The sequence below is a fragment of the Giraffa tippelskirchi genome, chromosome 13 (assembly GCF_054371585.1).
Source record: "Giraffa tippelskirchi isolate mGirTip1 chromosome 13, T2T-mGirTip1v1.2.pri, whole genome shotgun sequence".
Lineage (NCBI taxonomy): Eukaryota > Metazoa > Chordata > Mammalia > Artiodactyla > Giraffidae > Giraffa > Giraffa tippelskirchi.
This window is the reverse complement of record NC_137287.1, coordinates 61759306-61785190: the sequence shown is the minus strand read 5'-3', so window position 1 is coordinate 61785190 and position 25885 is coordinate 61759306. Positions and strand designations below refer to the sequence as shown.

Sequence of the window (25885 nt, the reverse complement as noted above, 5' to 3'; positions counted from 1 at the left end):
AACCATTTTAGTAGAAATCTTAAAATGATTTTTTATATTTCTTTGACTTATATAAAACCTATATAAAATCCAGGTTATTATTTTTGGTGATTGAAAACCAAATTGAGCTATTTATATAGTCCCAAACCAGGCCAATTTCAGAATTTATTTTAGTATTTTATTATGAAATAAATCATAATGTTAAAGGGTATGTGACTGATGTATATATAATTATATATGCTATATACATATAAATAATACATATACTAATATATATTATACAACTATTTACAATGGTTATATATAATCTGTTTACATATATAAGTATTATTTATATATTTGATTATATAGGATTATATATTCTGTTGGTTTGCTGTTTTCCTTTTATATTTTTTAAGATTCATTCATTCATGTTGATAAGTATATCAATATATCATTCATTTTTTTGCTTTATTTACATACAAACATGCCACGATTACAATTACTTATCCATTCCACTGTTAGACATTTGAACTGCATCCAGATTTTTGCTATTATTATTATACCACCATTATGAACATTCCTAAATATGGTTCCTCAGTTCCTCTGAAACAGTTCTCAAACACTGATCAGAATTTTATCTTAAGAGCCTATTGTGATACAAGCTGCTTGGCTCCAGTCTCAGTTTCCGAATGAGGAGGTCTGGAATGGGACCTGAGAATTTACATTCCTAACTAGCTCCCACGACAATGATGCTGTTGATCTGGAAATCATATTTCAAAAGCCACTGCTCTAATACAGTGGTGGTTAAACTTTTTGGTCTTAGGGTCCACTCTAAAATTAGAGAACCTCAAAAAATTTTTATTGAAGTGAGTTACAGGAATAGGTAATTACCATATTAGAAATTAAAACTGATTTATCTTTAAAACACATGAATACACAAATACACATTCCTTTAGCTGTCAAAAACTATGCTATCAAATGTTACATAGCTTCTGGAAAATTCCACTGTGTCCTTGTACCAGAATGAGAATGAAAATGGCAAACAAGTCTTAGTATTATTATGGTCATAGTTCTAACCTCAAAAATGCCAAGAAAGGATTTTGGCAACACTCAGGAGTCACATACCTATATGTTGAGAACCAGTACTCTAGGGGAAATATCTAGAAATGAAATTGACGAATCTAAGGTAAGAAACCTGGTTCAACTTGACTGAGTAACAACAAATTACTTTCTAAAGGGAGCATATTAGCTAATAAACTCCCGCCAGCAATGTACCTTTCTGTTACTGCACATTCTCACTGACATTTGGTATTAGGAGACTTCGACATGTTTACCTATCGTAGCTATAAAATAGTATCCACTGGTTTTTATTTTCTGTGTTCCTGATTATTAATTAGGTTGAGGGCATTATTTTTTCAACATGAACTTTCTGCCAACAACTTCTATTACTAGGGTCTTTTTTTTAAATTACTTCCTTTTCCCCTTTTCTTTTGAGTACAAGTGCCAATGGTTTTAAAAGAAGATTCTAGATGGTTTTATTTCACCTAAGCTCCATCATTTGAGACAGTTCTTTATCCATTTCCGCCCAAATGCTACTGTGCATTTCTAGGCTGAATGGTTTTTATATAGTCTATATTTGGAATTCTTATAGCTCAATCCAGTCTCCCTCAACCTGGGAACAATTTAAATGTATTTTATTGATAAAAACTTTTCACAGCACCCTCAGATGCCATAAATCCTTGACTGTATCAGACTTTTTCAACTGTGAGCCACAGGGAAGCCTCAGAGCATCCCACACATCATTCTCTTTTCTATTTTTCTTCCTCCTGTCCTCCACCTTCACCCCACTCATTTGACTGTTGTATACACCAGGGAGTTCCAAATCAAGTCTCACTTTAACAAAATACTGCATCACTAATAAAAAAAATTTTTTTGAACAATCACTGCTATAATATTCCTAGAAAGATCTAAATAAAACAAAAGCTAAACCACATTCAACTGGTTATAAACAAGGCAGAGACACATTTGACATCACAGAGAAGTTTCTGTGTAACTTCAGAGGCCTTTCACAAGGAGAAATTAGTGTAAACTAGATTTAATACTTTAAACTTTGTACTACAACCTAATAACTACAAAAGCTAACCATCTAACAGAGGAGTGGACTATGAACTAGGCACAGTAAATTAAATCACTCCAGTGGTTATGCAGTCTCACCTATCACAGTGTTCGCGGGGAGGGGTGGTGCAAGAGGTGGTGCTGGTGGAGCTCCAGAAGGAGGAAGGACAGAAATGTTTTCTAATAAAATAGTTTATAATTCAGGTCAGAGTGCAAGAAAGAGAACTAATCATTCTGAAACAGTAAGAAAGTACAATGCTTTGGAAAGAAGAAAAAAAGAAAGACACCCATATGCAAAGCATGTTCCAAAGAATAAGAATTTTACAAGGTAAAAAGGTCACCGAGTTCACACTTTCATTAACTATAAAATACGCCTGTTTTTATAAGTAGCTTTTCCTTCTTTTTCAACAACATCCTTGAGAAACTAAGAATTTTTCCCAGTTTTGATTATCAAACTCATTTTTCAATGTATATTTTAACACCAAAAAGTCTTCCTTTCATTTACTAAACAATCAAGGGACTAATCATAGCTCTTAAATTTTTATATAATCTAAAAAGTAAAAGAGCTTTTCCTAGTTTAATCCCATGTTACATTCATAGTGTTTTACTGACATATGTATCGAGTATCATACATAAAAGCAGTAAAGTCACAACCAGCTATCACCAGAGTTGATACACCTACCAGGCTACAAGGCAACATCAAAGTTCAGTGATACATAATTCACATTAAAGACACTGATCTTTCAGTTGAATTATCAACAATATTGGTTTGCTCTTGAAATAATAATTATCATTCTTGATTACTAAAGCAAATTGCCCCAAAAGTTATTTAATATGCTTTTTTTATAAGTAAGGAGAAATAGCTGCAAAACTCTAAAGACTCTGAAAACCAATCAAAAATTGTTTTTGAATTTGTTAGCTTTCATTCTGGCAACAATCACATAAACTTAATAAATGGTTTTATCTAATATAACTAAATTGCTTCAGACTTCCATAATAAAGCTCATAAATGCCACCACATGTGACAGTGGATGAGTGGATGACACACCTGGCCCAATGGTGGGTGGGGAGGGTGTAGGCACAGCGATGGGAATGCCAATACTGCTGCTGCCACTGTTCTCTCGGCTGCCGCTTCCCCCGCTGCTTCCACTGCAAAAGAGAGAAAAATCATGAAAACAGCAATTCTAGGGACTCCTTCAAAAAATATAATCAACTCAAAGCCACCAGATACCATTATGATGGATATGTGTGTGCCTACGTATACACACGCTTACATAGAAAGAAATGTTTTAACTGTCCAATACAAATTTTAACTCTAATACCTGAAGTGGTTTTTGTGTTTCACTGTGTGTGTTAGTTGTTCAGTGGTGTCCAACTCTTTGCGCACCTATGGACTGTAGCCCACCAAGCTTATCTGTTCATGGAATTCTCCAGGCAAGAATACTGGAGTGGATTGCCATTCCCTTCTCCAGAGGAACTTCCCAACCCAGGGATTGAACCCTGGTCTCCTGCCTCACAGGCAGATTCTTTACCGTTTGAGCTACAGGGAAGTCGATGTGTTTCACTATGTTTCTCCATCTACTGAAAAACCAATAAAATCATATAGTACTCAGAACTGTAAGAGATCACTGAGAAATGAATGACCAACACAATCTTATATACAGTGAATCAGCAAGGATTTATTTAAAACCTAGTATAAATAGCAGTACACAAAGCAGACATGAACTACACTGTCATGGGACTCTTGGCTGAGAATGGGAAAACAGACATTAAAAAATAGTGGGATGGAAGCCACAAAAGAAGCTATGGAAGTTAATAAAAATGGTAACCAACCTTAGTCTAAAATTAGTATGCAAACCTCTACTTAATGTCAAAGAACAGTAATAAGATGGAAATTTTTGGAAAAATGAGCAAATGAAAAAGAAGAAAGACAATAATGAAATTTCACCAAGGAACATTCTAGAACAGTGGATACTATTAAATTTTAACTTCGATGGATTTACTGTCCCTTTAGGTATACAACCTCACACTGACCAGTTTCAGTAATGTGAAGTGGACATGTTGTTGTTGTTCAGTCGCTAAACCATGTCCCACTCTTTGTGACCCCATGGACAGAAGCATGCCAGGCTTCCCTGTCCTTCATGATCTCCCTGAATTTGCTCAGTCACGTCCATTGAGTCAGTGATGCTATCTAGCCATCTGATCCTCTGCCACCACCTTCTTCTTTTGTCCTCAATCTTTCCCAGCAGCAGTCTTTTCCAATGAGTCAGTTCTTTGCATCAGGTGGCCCAAGTATTGGAGCTTCAGCTTCAGTCCTTCCAATGAATATTCAGGGTTGATTCCTTTTAGGAGTGCACATGTACACATATGCAAATATACCTATGTACCCATGTAGCCTGAAGCCCCATATTGTATTTTTAAAACTCAACATCACTGGTTCAATAGGCCCAGAAACCCAGCAGAGTAATAATCTGCACTATCTAAATTAATTTATTTTCTTCAATATGATCCCTCTATAATTACACTGTCACATACTAACAAAAGGGGAAAAAATATTTATATAACAAAAATAGCTCTGATGTGAAGGCCTCCCTACTTCCAAGCTAGTCAATACTCTGCTTTGTGCCACCACCATATAACAGACAGATGTGCTTATCTGCTTGTATGATTAACTAGTCTGTATGCCTTTTTCTAACATGGAGGTTGGCAAGTTATAGCCTGCAAGCCAAATTTGGCCCATAGTCTGATTTTTATAACCCATGAGCTAAGAACACTTTTTTTATATTTTAATTAGTTGGAAAAAATCAAAATAATAATATTTTATGACACATTAAAATTATGTGAAATTCAAATTCCAGTGCCATATATAAAAGTTTTGTTGGAACACAGCCATGCTCATTCAATTACGTGCTGCTGGTGGCTGCTCTCATGACAGAGCTGAGTAACTGCAGCAGAGACCACATGGACCACAAATACTAAAGTACTGACAATCTGGCCCTTTATTAAAAAGTTTGTTGATACCTATTCTAATAGAACAAGTTCCTGAAAAAAACAACCATATCTCACTGGTATATCCCTAGTATCTAATGAAGTAACTTAGCTGTTGAATATGATTAAACTATTACTACATCTACTACAGAGAAAAATCATGCTTTGATGTAATAATTCAATAATAAACATATAAAGAAACAATTTAAAAAACAATTTTGGTCCTCACTGAATTCATACTGTAACTGATACTGTAACTGCAGAGATCAATATGACGAATTATTTACTAACAGGAATAATAACAACAAATAACAATTACATAGCATTTAAGAGCTTGATATACCCTATGCAACTGAATCCTTCAAAATAATTTTACCAAGTTATATCTCTAATAAAACCAACCAAAAATCAAGGTAAAGAGCAGTTCCCTGTCCAAGTTATTAAGTGAGAGGTAAAAATTAAATTAAAAAGTTAAACTATACAATAAAGTACTGCCAAAATAAAGTAGTTACTTTAGGAGGAGGGAAGTAGAAGCAATCATTGGGAAAGGCCTGAGGCAGACTTCTGGGTTGCTGGTACTATTCCATTCTCTCATCTGCGTGGTGGTTACATGACTATATTCAGTTTGTATTAATACATCAAGCTTTATATTAATAAATTATCTCCTTTTCTGAAATGCACGTTATGTCCCATACCAAGCCTTTAAAAATCCACTGGGTAGATTCCCTGGTGGCTCAGTGGTAAATAATCCACCTGTCAATGCAGGAGACAAAGGTTCAATCCCTGTTCTGGGAAGATCCCACATGCAGCCCGGCAACTAAAAGCCCATGGCGCCACAGCTACTGAGCCTGTGCTCGAGAGTCTGAGAACCACAACTACTAAGCCCACGTGCCACCACTACTGAAGCCCATGCACTCTTGAGCTCATGCCCTGCAACAAGAGAAGCCACCACAATGAAAAGCTTGTGTACCGCAACTAGAGAGTAGCCCCTGCTCACCTCCACTAGAGAAAAGTCCGCATAGCAACAAAGAACCAGCACAGCCAAAAATTAATAAAATAAATTTTTAAAAATAAAGGGGAATAAAAATCCACTGGATAGTTGATTTCTAGAACTTTTTTAAAAAACAATTTATATAATAACATATTCTACAGTCTATCAACTCTCCTAAGAAATTCTTCCTTAGAGCTTCAAGTTTAAATCTCATTGTATAGTTTCTGATATTTTAACCATTTACCCAAAAAATTTCACAGTGGTTATCTTGATCTTTTTTTCCTAAATGACCATAAAAAAAAATTCTTTAGGCTTCATCCAAATGTACATATGTACCTCTGTCAAAAAGAGGAAATACTAGCAATCTGCTAGCAGTATAGATACTAAAAAATCTAAAAAAAATAGAAGTCCTATAAATTTACAGAAACGTATACAGTACTATCATCCTCAACCTTACCATCTATGTTAGCATCAGAGGAGCACTTTTCCTATAATTCTACAAGTTCGTCACCAATCAATAACATACATTCTCAGCTGTTCAAAGGCTCAACCTAAAAATTTACCTGTGTGTCCTCGGTCTCTGATTTAAAGAAGCCGTCCTGCCTGGACTATGCTGACTTCCCAGCCTCGCAGGACTTGTCATGTAGTCGTTAGGAACTGTTGGAGGTTTAACAGGCTCCAGGGTTTTGTAAGGAGTATTTCGTCTAAAGAAGCATAATAGAGAAAGGAGTAATGGATAAGAAAGATAAAATAGTATTGTCCCCCAATTTGTCACTATCCCTTTATTATCAAATATAACACAATTTTTTAAAAATAATAATGTTTGTTTTTAAAAAATGCTTTAATTGGAACGTATGAATTTTGTTACTTTAACAAAAGCTAAAATCTGTTACCTTTTCTTAGGAAAACCACTGAGAAAGGTAAAAGTTCTAACTAATCTTATTTCTAAAAATAATAGTCGTAATTTTTTAAATGCTCAGTAATATTAAACTTTAAAATACATATGATTCCCAACTCAGTAACCCACAAGCCACTGTCCTTATGTATTGTGGAAGCTAAATATCTCCTCTGCAATTTATTCCTACCTCAATATGGAAATATTAATATATACAGGCAAGTACATTCTGGTCCGAGTTGTGATGCCATTAATTTCTCAATAAATGATTTTAATTTTTCTATTTAACAACTTCATGGTTTTTTTTCAGGGGTAAGGGGTTCACAAAATGAAAATAGAAACTAAGAGATACAAAAAAAGTTGCTTACTGATTCCTGTTACTATAAAGTAACGATGCTACCACCCCACCAAAAACAAGGAGTCTATAGTCTTAAATAACATGAATAATCTTTCAGGACTGTCTTACCAAATATTCAGTATTTGCATTGCACTGAAAATTGGGAAGGAAGAAGGCACAAATTGTTATCTTTTCTACTTTTGCACTGGCCTTCTCACAAAGCTACTCTAGAATGAAGGGCCCCAAGATGACCAGCAGAAGCACAGTTAGAAGGATTGCCAGTAAAGATTCCCAAGTCTCAGGTGAAGCAGAAATGGAGGAAATGGAAGAACTAAAGGCTACCAAACCAAAGTATGCAAAACAGGCCACTTATTCAAAGTTCTATAATATAAATATTGCAAACAGATGTGAAGACAACATATATGGAAACCTCTGGTTATTTCATTTTAATAAATATTTCATTTTAAGATCAGATTTATATATATGTATATAAAATTTTTAATGAATTGGAAAATAATAGACAATGCTCATTTATACACATACAAAAAACTTGTCTAGTACAGTACAGTTCCTCAGAGAAATTACAGAATAGGCAGATTCATTTTGGATTCCATTCATTGGATTTGAAGAATGTAGATGTAACTGAGTTCTGACAGATGTAACTGAGTTCTTACCCCAACGTTCCCCGGCCTGACATGGGAGGACTCGGTGGTTTCTGAGTAGGAGGATTTGTTCTCGACAGTGTGCCAGTTCTTGCAGGCTGGTTATTTCCATGCTAAAATGTGGAAAGAAATGCTTTTATTTTTATATCAAATTGTTCTCTTGGTGTCTTGACACCAGGTATTATTATTTTTTAAATATCAGAATGTGAAATAAGGATTCCCAGACAGCTTTAATAACCGACTTTGGTACTATATTTTAAAAAGTCAAGATACCAGTTGCACTTGGCTTTTCATATTATTTTGCGTCCTTCATGCCAATTAATTGCAAAATACAGGTGAGATTACTGAATTTTATATATTATCTTATTGTTATACATGTTCACTGAGATCTAACTTATCTGCAATTCAAATATTGGGTTTCCTGAAATTTTTGAAACGTGTGCATGAATATAAACTACAGATCTCAGTGTCAACTTGCTAAAATATTCATCTGAAAAATCATCTCTATCACAACTCAGTAACAAAGTCACATGTAATGTCTGGGAAACCTCCTAATTGTAAGTCAATAAAAGCAAGGCAACTATCAAAAAATGAGCAAAGCAATAAATGTTAGCAAAATTAATGTTCCTATATAAATGCAGATGTCAATATATCTTTGATATATTAACACATCCAAGCTAAATGTTGCTGATTTGAACTGGGTTTGAGTATATTTAACCCATATAAATCCTATGGGGAAAAAAGCAGACAGACATAGGAGAAGTTTTCAAGTTTTAGTGGCTCTGCAGCCTCTATCAATACAGAAGGAATACTGTGGATCAAATGATAAGTAGTATTTCTTACCTTGGCTTTTAGCCACTTTAGGTTGGCAAAAAAGGGGGGAAAAAGTAGAAATTAATTCTAGATATCTTATCTGATAGGACAGTTACTTGATTCATGTTAATAAGCTTTTACCCAGTCATATTTCAAGTATTTTATAAAGAAAAGACATCTACAAGCAGTAGGGAAATATTCATAGGTATCACATATTTATTCAAAGTAATATATTCATAGGAAAATTACCACTTAATTATGCCAATCTCATGCAAATTATCTAATTTCTTAGGTCAGTATTTTATCCTATCAAACTAATTCAACTGAATCATGGATGATAAAAAACAAACTTTGATTTAAACACAAACACCATACCTCACTAAATATATGGCTATTTTAATACATCAGTGCACAGACCTTAAGAACACTGGATAATGAATGCTCATGCTTCATTATTTGAATGATAGTACAGAATTTTAAAGAGTGATCAACTGTAAATGTTAAAATCCAAAATTACAGGTTGCTTCCAAATTCAGAAAAGGACCTAGCAGCTCAGGATTTAAAACAAAATTACAATGCACCATAACATCTTAGCCAAATTCTAATTAAGGAACAAACAAACAGGGTCTGGAAACCCTCTCATGTGTAGCTTAAGAATCCAAATCCTAAGAGGCCAGCACTAGTAGACGGAGTTTGCTTTAGTTCTAAATTTCCCTCTGAACAAGTCTGACTAAATTTCAAAACTGAAGAAAAGCTGCTTTGATCCTAAAGGCTACATCTTTGAAACCTGGCCAGCTTATACACACGAACTAATGTGTCCAAAGCAGCCTACCTGCAACATGCCACTTAAGGAAAAATTATCTTCAGATTGTAGTCTTTTTCTACACCGGGGAATATGGAGTTCCCTCAAGTTCTTTCCATCTCATCTGCCATTCTAAATTTGTATCTTATCATTTTTCAAGTGATCATAAAAGCAACATTAAGGAAAGCATCCCAAAATGGAATATACCTTGACTCATATTCTCATTGCTAGAAACTGCGCCAGAACTTTGGTATTCTTTAAGATTTGTTTAGAATAACACGGCTCATTATTATCTAGATTAAACAATGTCTGGAATCCTACCTTGCCACTACATTTCACACCTGGATTTAGAAATTAAATGTGAATAGCCTCATTATCTTTGAAGAAAAGACATATTAATGTGATAGCATTATAATACACTAGATACTATTCTAAAGTAACTTAGAAATATTCTAAATATGACCATACATCTTCCCTCATATACTGTTTCAAGTGAAAGAAAAAACAACAAAATAGCATTCAAGTATAAACTAGTCCTAAATGAAAGGGTGAAAGGAGAATTTATTTGGAAATGAAAATTTTACTTGAATTCTGCTACTGTGTAATGGTGTAACCTTTAACCTGTTATGGAGCACAGCCTCCTCTGTTAAGTGTGTGTAAATTTACACAAAAGTGTTGGGAGTGTTGGAAGGAAATAATCCCTATACCTTACAACTCAAAATGTAATTGGTTAGCAACTTAAAAACTTTTCCACTTTAATGTCCCCCAAGCACGTTATAGAAATAAAACATCTTAAGGAAATAAAACTAGGCTTTTTATTTCCTTAAGATCTCACTTCATTTCCTTAACATTTACATTTATGGATGAGTCAGTTTACCATCTCCCTGGAATCTAAGGTTGAAAACAATAGAACTCTCTTATTCCACCGTATCTGCAGGCCCTAAGTAGATCATAAGCTTCACACACCACATGAATGAAAGTCTGTAAGATGCCAATTCTTTCAAATAATTCATCAGCTCATTCCTCTAATAAAATTGAAACCTTTTAAAAACACCATTCCTATGTATTATAAAGCTTCAGTGTTTCCATTAATAAAACGGAAAAACCCTTAGATCACATGATCTTTTCAAGGCTTGAAAACAAAGACATAAGTGGAAAATCCTTCACAAGTTATGAACCAGGCTCTATAGCTATTATTATTAACAAATAATTTTAAATGTTTCTACTATGTATTCAAGTTTACTCTGAAACTGTATAGCCTGCAAATTATTTCAAGAGAATACGATATGAAGACGCTTACCTTGACACCATGGCCCACATCATCCAGAACTGTATAGTCAATAGGTTTCCGAATATACCTTACAGGTCGCTCCATGTTCGCAGGTGCTATTATTTTGTGAGTTCTTGATGTATTCTTATTTGTTGTCAAAATACCAATCTCTCTTCGAGCCACTTTCTCTTTATGAATGTCCACAGTCTATATTTTAAATTTGAACAAAGCAAGAAAATATTGTTTGGCAGAGTAAATAATACATATACTGCTAAGTCACTTCAGTCGTGTCCGACTCTGTGCGACCCCATAGACGGCAGCCCACCAGGCTCCCCCGGCCCCGGGACTCCCCAGGCAAGAACACTGGAGTGGGTTGCCATTTCCTTCTCCAGTGCATGAAAGGGATGTCCACATATTAAGACTGTATCACATGTCTATTTTCCAGTGACTACTACTACAGGTTCCCCTTCAAAATTAAGCAAATTAATATCTTTGACGTCAAAACATGGAATCTCTAAAGCTGATTAAAAGCACCAACTAAACTATTGGTTTTGATTCCAAAGTGATTCTGAGGGAAGTGATTTTCTCTCCCAAAGACCTGGTGTGAGTGGAAAGGGAGGGCTCCTACTCTGTGTCGCTCTCAGTTTATTTTGTGGAGATACAGACCAGATAAATCAGTAATTACAACTAGATGAACTAACTACTATAGTGACACACACACAGTTTATTTGCAATTACTCTAAAGGTGTTCAGAGCAAGATATCCAACTAGGTTGAGAAGGCTTTAACAGAGTTAAGTACATTTTTAAAAATAGAAATATTAGAGGAAAATTATGGAAATTATTTAAGGTGAAAAGAACAGCATATTACAGACAAAGGTTTGAGAAGGAAAAAAAAAAGACCAGGGGTTACAATTTGGCAGCAAAGAGCCCACACATCTACAGCTTACCTAGTACTGGCCTTTTTGGCTTTAAAAAAGGTGGGGTTTTGTTTTTCTTATTTAATTCTCAGTATTAAAAAACTGGATAGTAGTCAGCACATGAGAAATAGTTACACAACTGCTCAACAATTTAAGCTTTGGCCTAATAGTAATGAGTGGGTAGCCATTCCCTTCTCTAAGGGACCTTCCTGACCCAGGGATCGAACTCGGGTCTCCTGCATTGCAGGCAGATTCTTTACCATCTGAGCCACAGCGAAGTCCCAATAGTAATGAAAAACCAATAAAAAATTCAAATTGAGCAATATCATCAGGTCTGCATTCTAAAAGATCCCTCTTGCACAAGAGGACAGAGAGACTACTGGGATGTGACCAGTTAGAAAGTAGTGAGAAAACATAAGCATGTGAAATGAACTGAAAGGGGGTGGAGGAGGGGGGGACTGTCAGGAAATAAAGGTTAATGTTATGTGTATTTCTGCACACCTTATGAGAAGAGGTGCTGATTCCCTAGCCTTAGAAGATATAGTGTCTCCTCAAGCACAAAAGGCAGGCTTACTGTCCAGTATAATAAAGATTATGTCAGAAGTCTTAATGCCCATTATAAAAGAGCTGGTCCCCTAAGCTGGCAGCTCCTTTCCTGGAACACACCTGACTGTGTATAGGCACCACCTGGCTGTCTCGGACATATCCTATAGAAAGTGGGGCTGGTGTCTGACACAGTGTTGACTATGACCACAGTAATGACCTTTGTCTCTTACCTGGAGTCTCACGTCTTCTCCTCACATCTATGGAATTGTGGCTGGCTTAACTTGTGAGCGTCCGCGAAGGGTAAAATCTCAAACCCCTCACGATGTTTGACAGCTTTGATAATGAAGATGGAGTGCTGACAAAGACAAAGCTTTTTAGAAATGGAATGAAAGGATAGCTAATGAAAACGGAGAAAAGTCCACAGGAATTGTGAGTGAACATGATCAAATCATGTGGTCCCCGAGGCAGCGTCTGGTCCTCTGCTTCACTGCTTAGTAATGAGGCTGAACTGGGGCGGCAGCTTCAGGCTGAGTACCAGGAAGTAGTTTCAAAAACAGCAGCCTGAATGATGCCCTGGCTTCTCTCAGCTACTCACTAAGCTCACCTGGTGGACCCTGAAAACAACTAGTAATATTTATCTGCAGAGGGAGGCGAGGGCACATAAGGTTCTTTCTATGTATCTGTACTGAGCATGAAAGAAGGAAAACTGTAACCACTCTAAGCAGAACCTGGAGAACCTAGAACTCTGGCTAGTTTGTTTGGGAGACTGAGGGGTCGGAGGGGACACATAACGCTTGTTAAAGAAGAAAGGCAACAGCTAGCTATCTTCCTGCTCAGTACCTCCTGCAGTTTGTCTTCTCTATTCATTCGAGATGAGGCAAAGACCTCGGCATTTTTGACAGTGGGCCCCGTCTGCTGTAAGACAGCTTTGGCCCTTTGGGGAAACTTTCCCTGAAACAATCTCCCAAGGGCACTGATTCGTCCTGAAGCCTCTTCCACCCTAAACTGAGTTTTAAATGATGATGAAGATGATTCACCAGAGAAGGAGAAACTCACTGAAAGATTAAATTCTGCCAGCCCTGCCAGCTTCAGAAAACTCCCAGTCCTACGTTGAAATCAAGCAAGAATTACAGAGCTGGTCTTTTGACAATGGAGCAGCCAAGAGCCCACATAAGGTGAACTCCTAAGAACAATGATGCCACCGTGCAGATCAAGCCCTAGTCAACCAAAAAGTACAAACTCATGGCCCCCACCAAAAAGTAATACGGCTGTAGCTGCTGAGTAAAGGTGTTCCCAACAGAAATGGATGATGTCCATCAGCAATGACGACCTTGACACAGAAAACAGAATGCAGGCCTTTAGGTGGGCCAGAAATGCTCGCAGCCACAGCACTGCTCAAACAAATAAATCCACCTTGTTTACTGTAGCAAAGTTGCTCTCTCCCAACCTCCCCATACACCCTAAAGAGAAAGACAGTTAAGGGTGGGGCCAAGTTCTCCAAGTTCCCAGGGAAATTGAAGACCAAGCATGCCTGGGTGTGTGAGATCACTCTGGGGAAGGCTGGCTGATATATACATATTAAGCCCACAGCCCCACCCTGTGCGGGGAGAGGGTATCTGCTTTCAGCTGCGAGGTTTGGATGTGGTTCACAGTGGGGAACAGAAAGCTATGGTGTCCTTCTGGGTGGGGATCTTGGGACCAACTCAATGGATTACTGTTGTGCTTCCACCAATGAATGTATAATTTGGTATTGATATTTTTCATGCTTGCATGGTGAATGCTCTTAAGAGCCAGAGGAGATTATGCCAACTGGGAAGAGTGGCATGTAGAAAAGCACTAGTGGTCCTAGTGCCCATGATCCTTAGGACCCCTCTGAGTACAAGTTTCTGTACATGGGTGATTTTACTGACTGGAGCCTCTGGCAAGAGGAGCAGCCTCCACTGGAGGTGCCCCTTGGGTTTGGTGTCTTCAAGAATGCAGCCAGCCCAGCTCCTATGACATCCCAGCTTTACATGAAAGAGTGGCAGCTACATCTTTAGGGAAAATGTCTCTTCCATGCTGCCACCTAAACCAATGCTGTTGATTCACAGAGGATCCTCTAAATGGCTGGGCCTGGTGCATTAATAATTCAAATAAGCTGACACCCTGTGGTGTTCTATGGGCCGCTGTGCTGTTCAACCTCAGGGCCAGCTACACAGAATTGAGAAGTGGGTATGGCTGCTGTGCTCTGTGGGCGGAGCTCAAGGATGTTCTCATAGATTTGGCTGATATTCCCTGTGATAAAACCTTGTTAGATTTTTACTGATCTGAGGCTGGTACCCATTGGGAATAGCTGTTTGAGTCTGCTACTTGGAAAATGACAGACTGACATCTTAAACATGGGCCATATAAATTGTGGCGATAAATCGTAGCTGCTGATCAGACCATGTGGGTCATTAACAAGTGTCCAAGGTAAGGGCCCACGGTCTGACGAGGCCAGCTGCAGTCCAGTGGCTGATGAAGCCTGCACTGCCCAGGCCGCCATCACTGCCGGCAGATCCATCACCATTCCAGATGCGTCAACACGTGGACATGGACCATCAATGAACAGACGCAGAGTAAAGGACTCTTGCTCCTCATGCAGAGGTAACCACTGCATCCCACACCGTGAGTCCAGGAGAAAGGCCCATCTGTCTCCTGGTGAGAGACGCCACATCTCCCACCACTGGCAGACTAGCTACATCTGACCTTTAACCTCATCTTCAGACCATCAGTGGTGCATCACCATCAAAGGCACTCTTTCATGTTATGGTATTACAATCCCGATCCAATCTGCTGACTCCAGCCAAACCACCTGCCAATTCCTCCAGGTGTCTTTCCAACTGCCACCTCCAATTCCTGTAGCTTTTCATTCAGCCACCCCAAGGGGCAGATGAATGCCACCTGACTGGTGGCATAGACCAGTAAGACAGATTTGACTACCTTCAGGTAATCCTCCCAAAACAAAAACAAGTACTAGATTCAGTTACTTGTACTGAACTGGGAGCCCTGATGCCTACCATGTGTGCAGGAAAGGACACTGGAGAAACAGCTGGCCCATGCTCCCTAAGTAGGTCCCACCTGTGCTGCACAGGGAGGTGGGGGGACATACAACATTCTTTACAGAAGTACTTATGCAGAAGTCAAGCATTAACTTACCTCCCTCCAGAAATGTGGTGACTGGTACTTTAGGGGTGATTCTAAGAGACACTCAAGCATTTAAGCAAGCGCCACCAGTAGATCCTGTACCCGTAGACAGCTATGACCTCTCCAAAGTATAGCTATTCCTGACTAGTAGGAGGGGCTCCCCAGAGGGATAACTGATTTGTTAATTATGTGCAGTCTGCTCCAAACTATTTAACCCTAAAATGGGAGTTATCCAATTAGAAAGGGTGGTTTGAACTGTCCCTGACTTAAGCTGAGGTGAACAATGACATCATATCAGCCCTGGAGCCATTCAGGTCAGGGTCAACTATTTGGGTCAGGCCAGCATTGTAATGGATGACAGAACCTCCCCAGACTTCCTTCCTGCAGACCAGGCCAAGGCTTTGCGTTCCAGCATCCTCCTGCAGTACTTGCGTCAGGTAGAAAGTCAGTGCAGAAACTTGAAGAGAAAGCCACTTGGCTCTCTAGAGCAGACCCTGAAGGGTTATGGTATTTGTTCAGCTGGCTGGACGAGGACCCTAGGGAGCCAAACTGTGGTCAATATTGCAATTTGGCCTCATTCTGCTACCATGTTGATAGTACCTAAACTGAATTACATGTTTTATGAGACAAATTCAATGGCTCTGGTCCCAGGTTCTGTCAGACAGATTACTCAGGGTGGTCAATCATAGGAAATTTTGCCAGAAGCCAAGAAGGTAGAGAAATGAGGGATGAATATTGTTGGAAGGCAATTACCCTTGGACCCATCGCATTTCTGTACATCTCGTAGGTAGAGGCACTCTCTTTGTTCCAGACTATTTTAAGTACATCTATATAGTAAACAGCCAGGAAGGACAGAAATGTCACCCTCAGCAACAACGGGCAGGTTTGCTCACTGTCTTGCATAAAAAGATGTCATCTCCCTCCAGGAGTAAGGTCAGGCAGGATTTCTACCCATTATGATGGTCTGGGGGGCTCCTCTCCTGTAAGAGACTATACTACACATTCAGAAGCATCACCCACCCTCCTCACGGTCTATGGAGCTCAAGGTTGGGAAAAGCAGCACAAATGCCAACAACTCTGGTTCCTGTCCCTGTCATGAGTCATCAAGTCTTATGTCTCTGACTGAGAAGTCCTGTGCCTTCTACCAACATCCATGAAACTATGGAGGGAGCTAACTTGTTAAACTGGAGTTAGCTAAATTTGTGTGTGTGTATGTATGTGTGTGCACACGTCCGCATGTACCCCTACATATCTCTTAAATACTTTTCTTTTCTAGCAGGTCCAGCACAAGATTAAGCAGTACAAATTTTAACTAAATTTTGCTTGACATGGAATTAAAGTTTTGCTACTTATTACTCCACAGAAGGGAAAATATTGAGATTTCATCCGAATATTAAAAAAGATAGATCGCCTTGGTTTGCTCCTAATCCCATAAACGCTCATTCTCTGTCTCCTTTACAAGGTCACCTGACAGATAAGGTGCCTCCAGGTTTAGTCATAGGTTCTTTCCCTCTACAACCTGCCCCTGACAAATTCATCCACATTCAGGTCTAAATTACTACTATATATCCATAAGCTCTTCTCCATTCTAGACCTCTCTTCTGCACTACAGAATCATACAAACACTTGTGATGTTCCTCTTGGATATTTCAATGGTACCTCAAAATGAATCTGCCCAAAATATACAAAAATATACAAAATATACAGAGTTGACTTAACCCCACTTCCTCCTTCAGTTCTCTACCAAGTTAAACAGTTCAGACATTCACAACTCACTTCATATCCAGTATCATTAAATCTTGTCACATTTTCCTTTAAGAAAATGTTTCCTTCTGTTTCTAACACTTCAATTTAGTCAATCTACTATCATCCCTCACCCTGGCTACTCCCTCACCCTGGCTACTGCATCTGTCTTCTAACAGGTCCATTTGCAGCCAATCTAGCCTCTTTCCAACTGTTCTCCATAGTATAACTACAGTTATCTTCACCAAAAAAACTAAATTTGCGAAGACAAAATGAAAAAATCTGAAGCTATCTGCTTAATCCTACTAAAAAGAACATCCCATACAGCTTCCAGTCTTCATGGGGGAAAAAAAAAACAAAATGGCTCAAATATCACAGTGTCCACAACTCCTTTTAAAATCATCTTTTTTTTTTTTTAATCCTTATTTCCCTCAAACACTCTAGAACTATTCAGGACACTATTTCCAATTATCTGAAAAAAATTTTTCTGAGTTTACTCCCTTACCAGTCTCCTAACTGGCAATCAGGAAAGTCCACATCATCACCAGATCAGTGGCGTACAACCCTCCAAATGGCAGGGTGAGTGAATACGGCACCAGCAGGAGGGAAACAGGCCTGAAACGTCTATATGACGGCATGATTATGTTCACCAAGCCAAAGTCAGCTTTTCCAGGGAGACTGGTTCCTTCTCACATTTGAATTTCCTTACTTTCACACTTTATCTTTAGATGTCAGAAGCAGTAGTCTGATAAAAAGAAAATTCATTTTCAATTCTAACAAACATAAAATTCAAGAGTCTCTCAAGTTGAGAGGGACTAGCAGGTTGCAGCACCCTTACAGCAATCTCTGGCCCCATGAAGCACAGGTGAAACCACTACAATAAGTCAGATTTACTATAAAGCCAAAGTAAATAAGACAGCAGGGTTCTTCAATCGAGTTAAGTAAATGGACCGATTCAACGGAAGACAGAACTCAGAAACAAACTCATGATCATAAGGAACCTTGTTACCTTACAGTGACTGCACAGGGCCAAAGAATGCATTACTTAAATAGGGCAACTAGTTTGCCAGATAGCAAGAGACACAGAAAATGGACCCCTACCGCACACTCACTAGAAAGAAAAAACCAATTCCAGATTCATTAAATATAAATGCAAATAAGTGGCAAATTTATACTTGAACTATTACATTAATGAGAATGAACTACTATGAATGAAATATATGAATTACAGATAAATAGTAGAAACATAATGCTGAATTTAAAAAAGCAAGTTATATACAGAGTTTTGGTTTTGACTACACATAGCCTGAATCTATTTTTATAAAACTCAAACCCAAACAAAACTAAACAATAACTATTTAAGGATACACATACATGTGATAAACTTTAAAAGGGCAAGAAAATAACAACACTCCTTGGGAGTAGACTGAAGCACACAGGTAGAACTGACCATTTTCTAGTAAAGTTTGGTGGTAGAATCACATGTTTATTTTGTTATAAATTTTATGTTACATCATATTTATTCTTTTGAATGTTATTAAGTATAACTTTTTGAAGTATTTAATTGTACAAAAAGCACAAACAGAGCAGGGAGAAAAAAAATGACTAATATTCCTGGAGCACCATCATAAGACTCCGCAAAAGAAACCTCACTTCAGCCAGCTGTATCTGGCAGGCTAAACAGAAGAAAGCAGACTGTTGGGGTAGGGGTGGAGGTGGAGGTGAGAGGGATAACAAGCAAAAGGAACAGAACAAAAAAGGCCAAGAGGCATGAAAACACAACATGTGCCTAGAGATAAGAGACAATTTAATAGAGCATGAATAAAAATAGGTTGAACTGTACTCCTATTAAGGAGTTACTAAAGAAAGACTAAAAAATTGGAAAACCAAATTTGACGGTTTCTTTTTAAAGGGTCGAGTGAGCCCTTAATATGGGAAGGGGAAGTAAATAGGAATAGGTAAAATAACTTGTGTAGAAAGCAAAGATTCGAAGAAAAGAACATGCACAGTATTCCAAGAGTGATTCTATCTAGAAAGAAAAAGTTTTCTAAAATGAATGTTGAAATAAAAAAGAAAAATTTCACAAGTAGACAAGATTTTTAAACTGCTCTTTTTTCAGGTTTAACTATTTTAAATTATGAAATGCTTCAAACATATGATTATAAAACAAACATCCATATACACACCACTCGGATTAAACACAGATTAACATTTTGTCTTGTTCCCTTTTAAGACATGATTATTTAAAGTTATTGTACAGAAATACATTGTTTTAACTATACTCCCCCCTTACCACTTTAGGAAGTTCCAGGGTGGTAAAGGGGCTAGGGGGTAAAGTTGGGAAGGAAGGAAAGAAAGCATATGCTCCTTTTAAATATATTCTCCAGAAAAACAAATCCTTTTTAATTATTGAAAGATAGGCACGAAAGAATATGACACAGCAAAACGACTTAATATTACACATATTTTCTACACTATCATATTGGAAGGGCTACCGTCCCCATAAATGCCAGTGCCCATACAGGGAGGCATTATAGGTTTCAAGCAAAGAAACTTGTATGTAAGTAAAATCACAATAAATGCTTGTTAAAAGAGGAACTACAGAATGAAAACCAAAACACTTTCGCCCTGAATAGAAAAAGCAGAGGAGTATGAAAGGGGTAGAAAAAGTGTAAAAGAGTCCTGAGACAAGCCACACACAGAAAGCCTTCAGCCAAGAAAGAGACGATCTTTGTCTGTTACGGCTTCTTTTGGAGCAGACTTTGGAAATGGCCCTCTGCCCAAAATTCTGTGTTACAGGCCTTTGTTCAATAAGCCTGAAACAAGGTCCCAATCAACTGTGAAGTTAACTTGATTCAGAATGACCTATATATACACACACTACAAAAAAGATCTATTTAGAAAAGATGAGCTGCAAAATAAGACTCTGGTGGAAAAACATAATATAATAAAACACTCAGATCAGAATTATTCCAAAATATTTTATCCTGGGAAAGACTGAATCTGTCACTAACACTCTGGCCTACACCCAATTTTTTAGTACAACCCAAGGACATTTTTCTGTCCGCTAACCTCCTGCTTAAAAATATAATGCACACTTTACAACACTCTCAGTTGAGTTCAGTCGCTCAGTCGTGTCTGACTCTTTGCGACCCCATGAATTGCAGCACGCCAGGCCTCTCTGTCCATCACCAACTCCCGGAGTCTACCCAAACCCATGTCCATCGAGTCAGTGATGCCATCCAACCATCTCATCCTCTGTCGTCCCCTTCTCCTCCCGCCCCCAATCCTACCCAGCATTAGGGTCTTTTCCAATGAGTCAACCCTTCACATGAGGTGCCCAAAGTACTGGAGTTTCATACAACACTCTACATGGCAATTATGTGTCCACCTCAAAAATATATATTTTTTGTTATGTGCTTGATTTAATCATTTTATCCAAACCAGGATTTGGATATGTAAATAAGTAAATATGAACTTTTAAGAGGACACCAGGGAGGAAGGGGAGTCTCAAGAGGGAGGTGATACACGCATAATGCCGGTTGATTTGTGTTGTACGGCAGAAACTGACACAACACTGTAAAGAAATTTTCTCCTCCCAAAAAAATGTTTTAAAAAAAGAACATTAGGGCACAGTTCATCTTCTACACGTCAGGTCATGAACTTGTACTTATTCCCAACTACTACTCCTTGTTGTTGTTAGAATTAACATTTGTTTTAATATTCCAAGAGTGTCCCTATCCTCTCAAAAAGATAATACATTAAAAATCCTGTAGAAATGTCAGGCGTTGTAATATAATGACTTCAAGAGCACAGACTCAAGAACCAAACTGCATAGATTTAAAAGTAAACTCTACCATTTACTAGTTGTGTAGCCTGGAGCAATTACTTAACTATTCTATGCCCTCAGTTTTCTTATCAAACAGACGAGGTTTAAAAACAAATAATTTTATCAACTTCACACAGTTAATACGAAGGTTTAAATGAGCTAATATACATAAAGGATTTTCAACATGTCTATCATCTGGAAAAAACTAATGTTAGCTTTTATTGTTATTATTCTTTGTTCCCCAATCCATACTCAAGTGTTTAACTGAGTTTACCAGGTGGTGTTAAACCAGTTAAAGCTTATAGCCAATACCAAATACAACTCTTACAAGCAATCTTAGAAATTAAAAATTGTTACTTAGTTCATTTAAGACATTCCAGCTATATTAAACATATAATAAGGAGTACAAATCAAATCAGTATGATCAGAAGAGTTAAACCTAACCCTTTAAAGGGATTTAGAGTGTACTTAATAATAACCCCTTCTGAGCCTCATTTCTTTCACATTCATCACAGGAATATTTTTGGTCCTGTAATTCTTACGTAAGGAAAGGACATCATTTGGGGATATTCATAAAGAAAGAATATTTAAAGGTACAAGTTGGTAGATTAAGAGAAATGATAACACTGGTTTTATATATTTATACACACACACGTATCATGCTGCCGTGCTGTTTAGGTGCTCAGTTGTGTCTGACTCTGCAATTCCATGGACTACACCCTGCCAGGCTCCTCTGTCCATGGATTTTCATGGGATTTCCCAGGCAAGAATATTAGAGTGGGTTGCCATCTCCTTCTCTAGGGGATCTTCCTGACCCAGAGATTGAACCTACGTCTCCTGCACTGGCAGGTGTATTCTTTACCACTCTGCACCTGGCAGGTATGTACCACCTGCCACACACATACATTTTTTTTTCTTCTCCAGAATGATAAAGGAAAATAAGGAGAAAAATCAGCGGACAAGAACGTCCAACAAATCGTTAAATATCAGAAAGCAAATGGAGGCAACGTTAACTAACTGAACAGAACAACAGGAGAAGCTAGAACCCCAAACACCCACAGATGGCAAGGCAATTTATTCTAAAAGAAAAATAATGACCACTGAGAGGCTGAGAATTTGGAAGCAACAGGTTCTTTAGACTACGAAAGTGAGGAAAAGAATCAAAATCACAATGAGATGCTACTTGATATCCACTAGGATGGCTGTTAAAAAAAATAGATAAAACAGAGCTTCTGAGCATGTGGAGAAATGGAAACCAGGACACACTGCCAGCGGGAGTGTAAAATGGAGCATCCACTTTGGATAACAGTCGGCAGTCCCCTGAAGAGTTAAACACAGAGTTACACAGGATCCAACAATTCCACTCACAGGTATATAACCAATGTAACTGAAAACGTATGTCCACACAGAAACTGGTACACAGATGTTCATAGCAGTGTTATCTGTAATACCCCCAGCTGGAAAAAATACAAATATTCATTAACTAATAAATGGATACATTTGATATATTCGCAAAATAGAATACTATTTGGAAGTAAAAAGGAATAAGCACTGGCACATGCTCCAATATGGATGAGCTTTGAAAACATCACGCTAAGTGAAAGAAGACATCACAAACAACCACTTACTACATGACACCATTTATATGAAATACCCAGAACAGGCGTATCTATAGGGAAAAAAAGTAAATGACTAGTTGCAGGGCTAGGTAGAGAGAGAAGGCAGGGACTGAGGAATGAGAGTTAAGGAGGATGGGGTTTCTTTTTGACGTAATGACAATATTCTAAAATTGCTGTGATGATGCATGTGCAACTCTATGAATATAACAAAAGCCACTGAACTATACATTTTAAGATGGTAAACTGTGGTATGTGAATTCTATCTCAATACAACTGTTTTTCTTTTAAAAGTGAGGAACAAATGAGAGGTTACAACAATGCAGAAATACAAAGGATTATAAGAGACTATTATGAACAACTATATGGCAATAAAATGGATAACCTGGAAGAAATGGACAGATTCTTAGAAAAGTTCAATCTTCCAAGACTGAACCAGGAAGAAACAGAAATTATGAACAACCCAATTACAAGCACTGAAATTGAAGCTGTGATCAAAAATCTCCCAAAAAACAAAAGCCCAGAACCAGATGGCTTCACAGGAGAATTCTATCAAACATTTAGAGAAGAGCTAATGCCTATCCTTCTAAAACTCTTTAAAAAAACTGCAGAGGAAGGAACACTTCCAAACTCATTCTCTGAGGCCACCATCACCCTGATACCAAAACCAGACAAAGACAACACACACAAAAAAGAAAACTACAGGCCAATATCACTGATGAACATAGATGTAAAAATCCTCAACAAAATTTTAGCAAACAGAATCCAACAACATATCAAAAAGCTCATACACCATGATCAAGTTGGGTTTATTCCAGGAATGCAAGGATTCTTCAATATACACAAATCAATGTGATACACCATATTAACAAATTGAAAGATAAAAACCATATGATCATCTCAACAGATGCAGAAAAAAACTTTGACAAAATCCAGCACCCATTTATGATTAAAACTCTTCAAAAATGGGCATAGAAGGAACCTACCTCAATATACTAAACACCATATATGATAAGCCTACAGCAAACATTATTCTCAATGGTGAAAAACTGAAAGCATTCCCTCTAAGATCAGGAACAAGACATGTTGTCCACTTTCACCACTATTATTCAACATAGTTCTGGAAGTCCTAGCTATACCAATCAGAGAAGAAAAAGATATACAAGGAATCCAGATCGGAAAAGTAAAGCTCTCACTGTTTACAGATGACATGATACTGGACATAGAAAACCCTAAAGATAGTATCAGAAAATTACTAGAGCTAATCAGTGAATTTAGCAAAGTTGCAGGATACAAAATCAATACACAGAAATCACTTGCATTTCTATACAATAATAATGAAAAATCAGAAAGAGAAATTAAGGAATCAATCCCATTCTCTACTGCAACAAAAAGAATTAAATATCTAGGGACAAACTCACCTAAGGAGACAAAAGAACTGTACACAGAAAATTATACGACACTAATGAAAGAAATCAAAGATGACATAAACAGATGGAGAGACATTCCATGTTCCTGGGTAGGAAGAATCAATATTGAGAAAATGACTATACTACCAAATGCAATCTACAGATTCAATGAGATCCCTATCAAATTACCAATGCCATTTTTCACAGAACTAGAACAAAATATTTCACAAGCCATAGGGAAACACAAAAGACCCCAGAGAGCCAAAGCAGTCCTGAGAAAGAAGAATGGAGCTGGAGGAATCAACCTTCCTGACTTCAGGTTATACTACAAAGCTACAGTCATCAAGACAGTATGGTATTGGCACAAAAACAGAAATATACACCAATGGAACAAGACAGAAAGCCAAGAAACAAACCCATGCACCTATGGGTACCTTATTTTTGACAAAGGAGGCAAGAGTATAAAATGGGGCAACGATAGCCTCTTCAATAAATGGTGCTGGGAAAACTGGACAGCTACACGTAAAAGAATGAAATTAGAGCATTTCCAAATACCATACACAAAGATAAACTCAAAATAGATTAAAGACCTAAATGTAAGACCAGAAACTACAAAATTCTTAGAGGAAAACAGAACACTCGATGACATAAATCAAAGCAAGATACTCTATGACCCACCTCCTAGAGTAACGGAAATAAAAACAAAAGTAAACAAGTGGGACCTGATTAAACTTAAAGCACAGCAAAGGAAACTATAAGCAAGGTGAAAAGACAACCTGTAGAATGGGAGAAAATAATAGCAAATGAAACAACTGACAAAGGATTAATTTCCAAAATATACAAGCAGCTCATACAACTCAATACCAGAAAAACAAACAACCCAATCAAAAAGTGGGAAAAAGATCTAAACAGACATTTCTCCAAAGAAGACATACAGATGGCTAACAAACACATGAAAAGATGCTCAACACCACTGCTCATTATTAGAGAAATGCATCAAAACTACAATGAGATATCACCTCACACCAGTCAGAATGGCCACCATCAAAAAGTCTACAAACAATAAATGCTGGAGAGGGTGTGGAGAGAAGGGAATGCTTTTGCACTGTTGGTGGGAATGTAAATTGATACAATCACTATGGAAGACGGTATGGCGATTCCTTTAAAAACTAGGAATAAAACTACCATATGACCCAGCAATCCCACTCCTAGGCATATACCCTGAGGAAACCAAAATTGAAAGAGACACATGTATCTCATTGTTCATTGTAGCACTATTTACAATAGCTAGAACATGGAAGCAACCTAGATGTCCATCAACAGATGAATGGATAAAGAAGTTGTGGACATATACACAATGGAATATTACTCAGCCATAAAATGGAATGCCTTTGAGTCAGTTCTAATGAGGTGGATAAACCTAGAACCTATCAGAGTGAAGTAAGTCAGAAAGAAAAAGATAAATATCATATTCTAACATACATATATGGAATCTAGAAAAATGGTACTGAAGAATTTACTCACAGGGCAGCAGTGGAGAAACAGACATAGAGAATAGACTTATGGACATGGGGAGAGGGGAGGAGAGGGTGAGATGTATCGAAAGAGTAACATGGAAACTTACATTACCGTATGTAAAAAGACAGCCAATGGGAATTTGCTGTATGGCTCAGGAAACTCAAACAGGGCCTCTGTATCAATCTAGAGGGGTGGGATGGGGCGGGAGATGGGAGGGAGGTTCAAAAGGGAGGGGATATATGTATACCTATGGCTGATTCATGTTGGGGTTGGACAGAAAACAAAATTTGTAAAGCAATTATCCTTC

At 37.7% G+C, this 25885-nt stretch overlaps 1 protein-coding gene across 50 annotated transcripts in view; it reads right to left on the bottom strand.

Annotated features, from left to right (window-relative positions):
• ABI1 (abl interactor 1) overlaps positions 1-25885 on the bottom strand; it is an 85244-nt gene that overhangs the window by 15274 nt on the left and 44085 nt on the right. For 6 of the 50 annotated variants that reach the window (XM_081554187.1, XM_081554196.1, XM_081554188.1 and 3 more), the window contains exons 3-8: positions 10865-11041; positions 8793-8807; positions 7962-8062; positions 6619-6759; positions 3125-3225; positions 2176-2256 (exon numbers count right to left, since the gene is read on the bottom strand). In XM_081554187.1, coding sequence (XP_081410313.1) covers positions 2176-2256; positions 3125-3225; positions 6619-6759; positions 7962-8062; positions 8793-8807; positions 10865-11041 — 616 coding nt within the window. Of the gene's footprint in view, positions 1-2175; positions 2257-3095; positions 3226-4293; positions 4297-4983; positions 4990-6618; positions 6760-7961; positions 8063-8792; positions 8808-10858; positions 11042-25885 lie in introns of all 50 variants that reach the window. The other 44 variants (XM_081554208.1, XM_081554207.1, XM_081554218.1 and 41 more) reach the window with 12 other exon arrangements.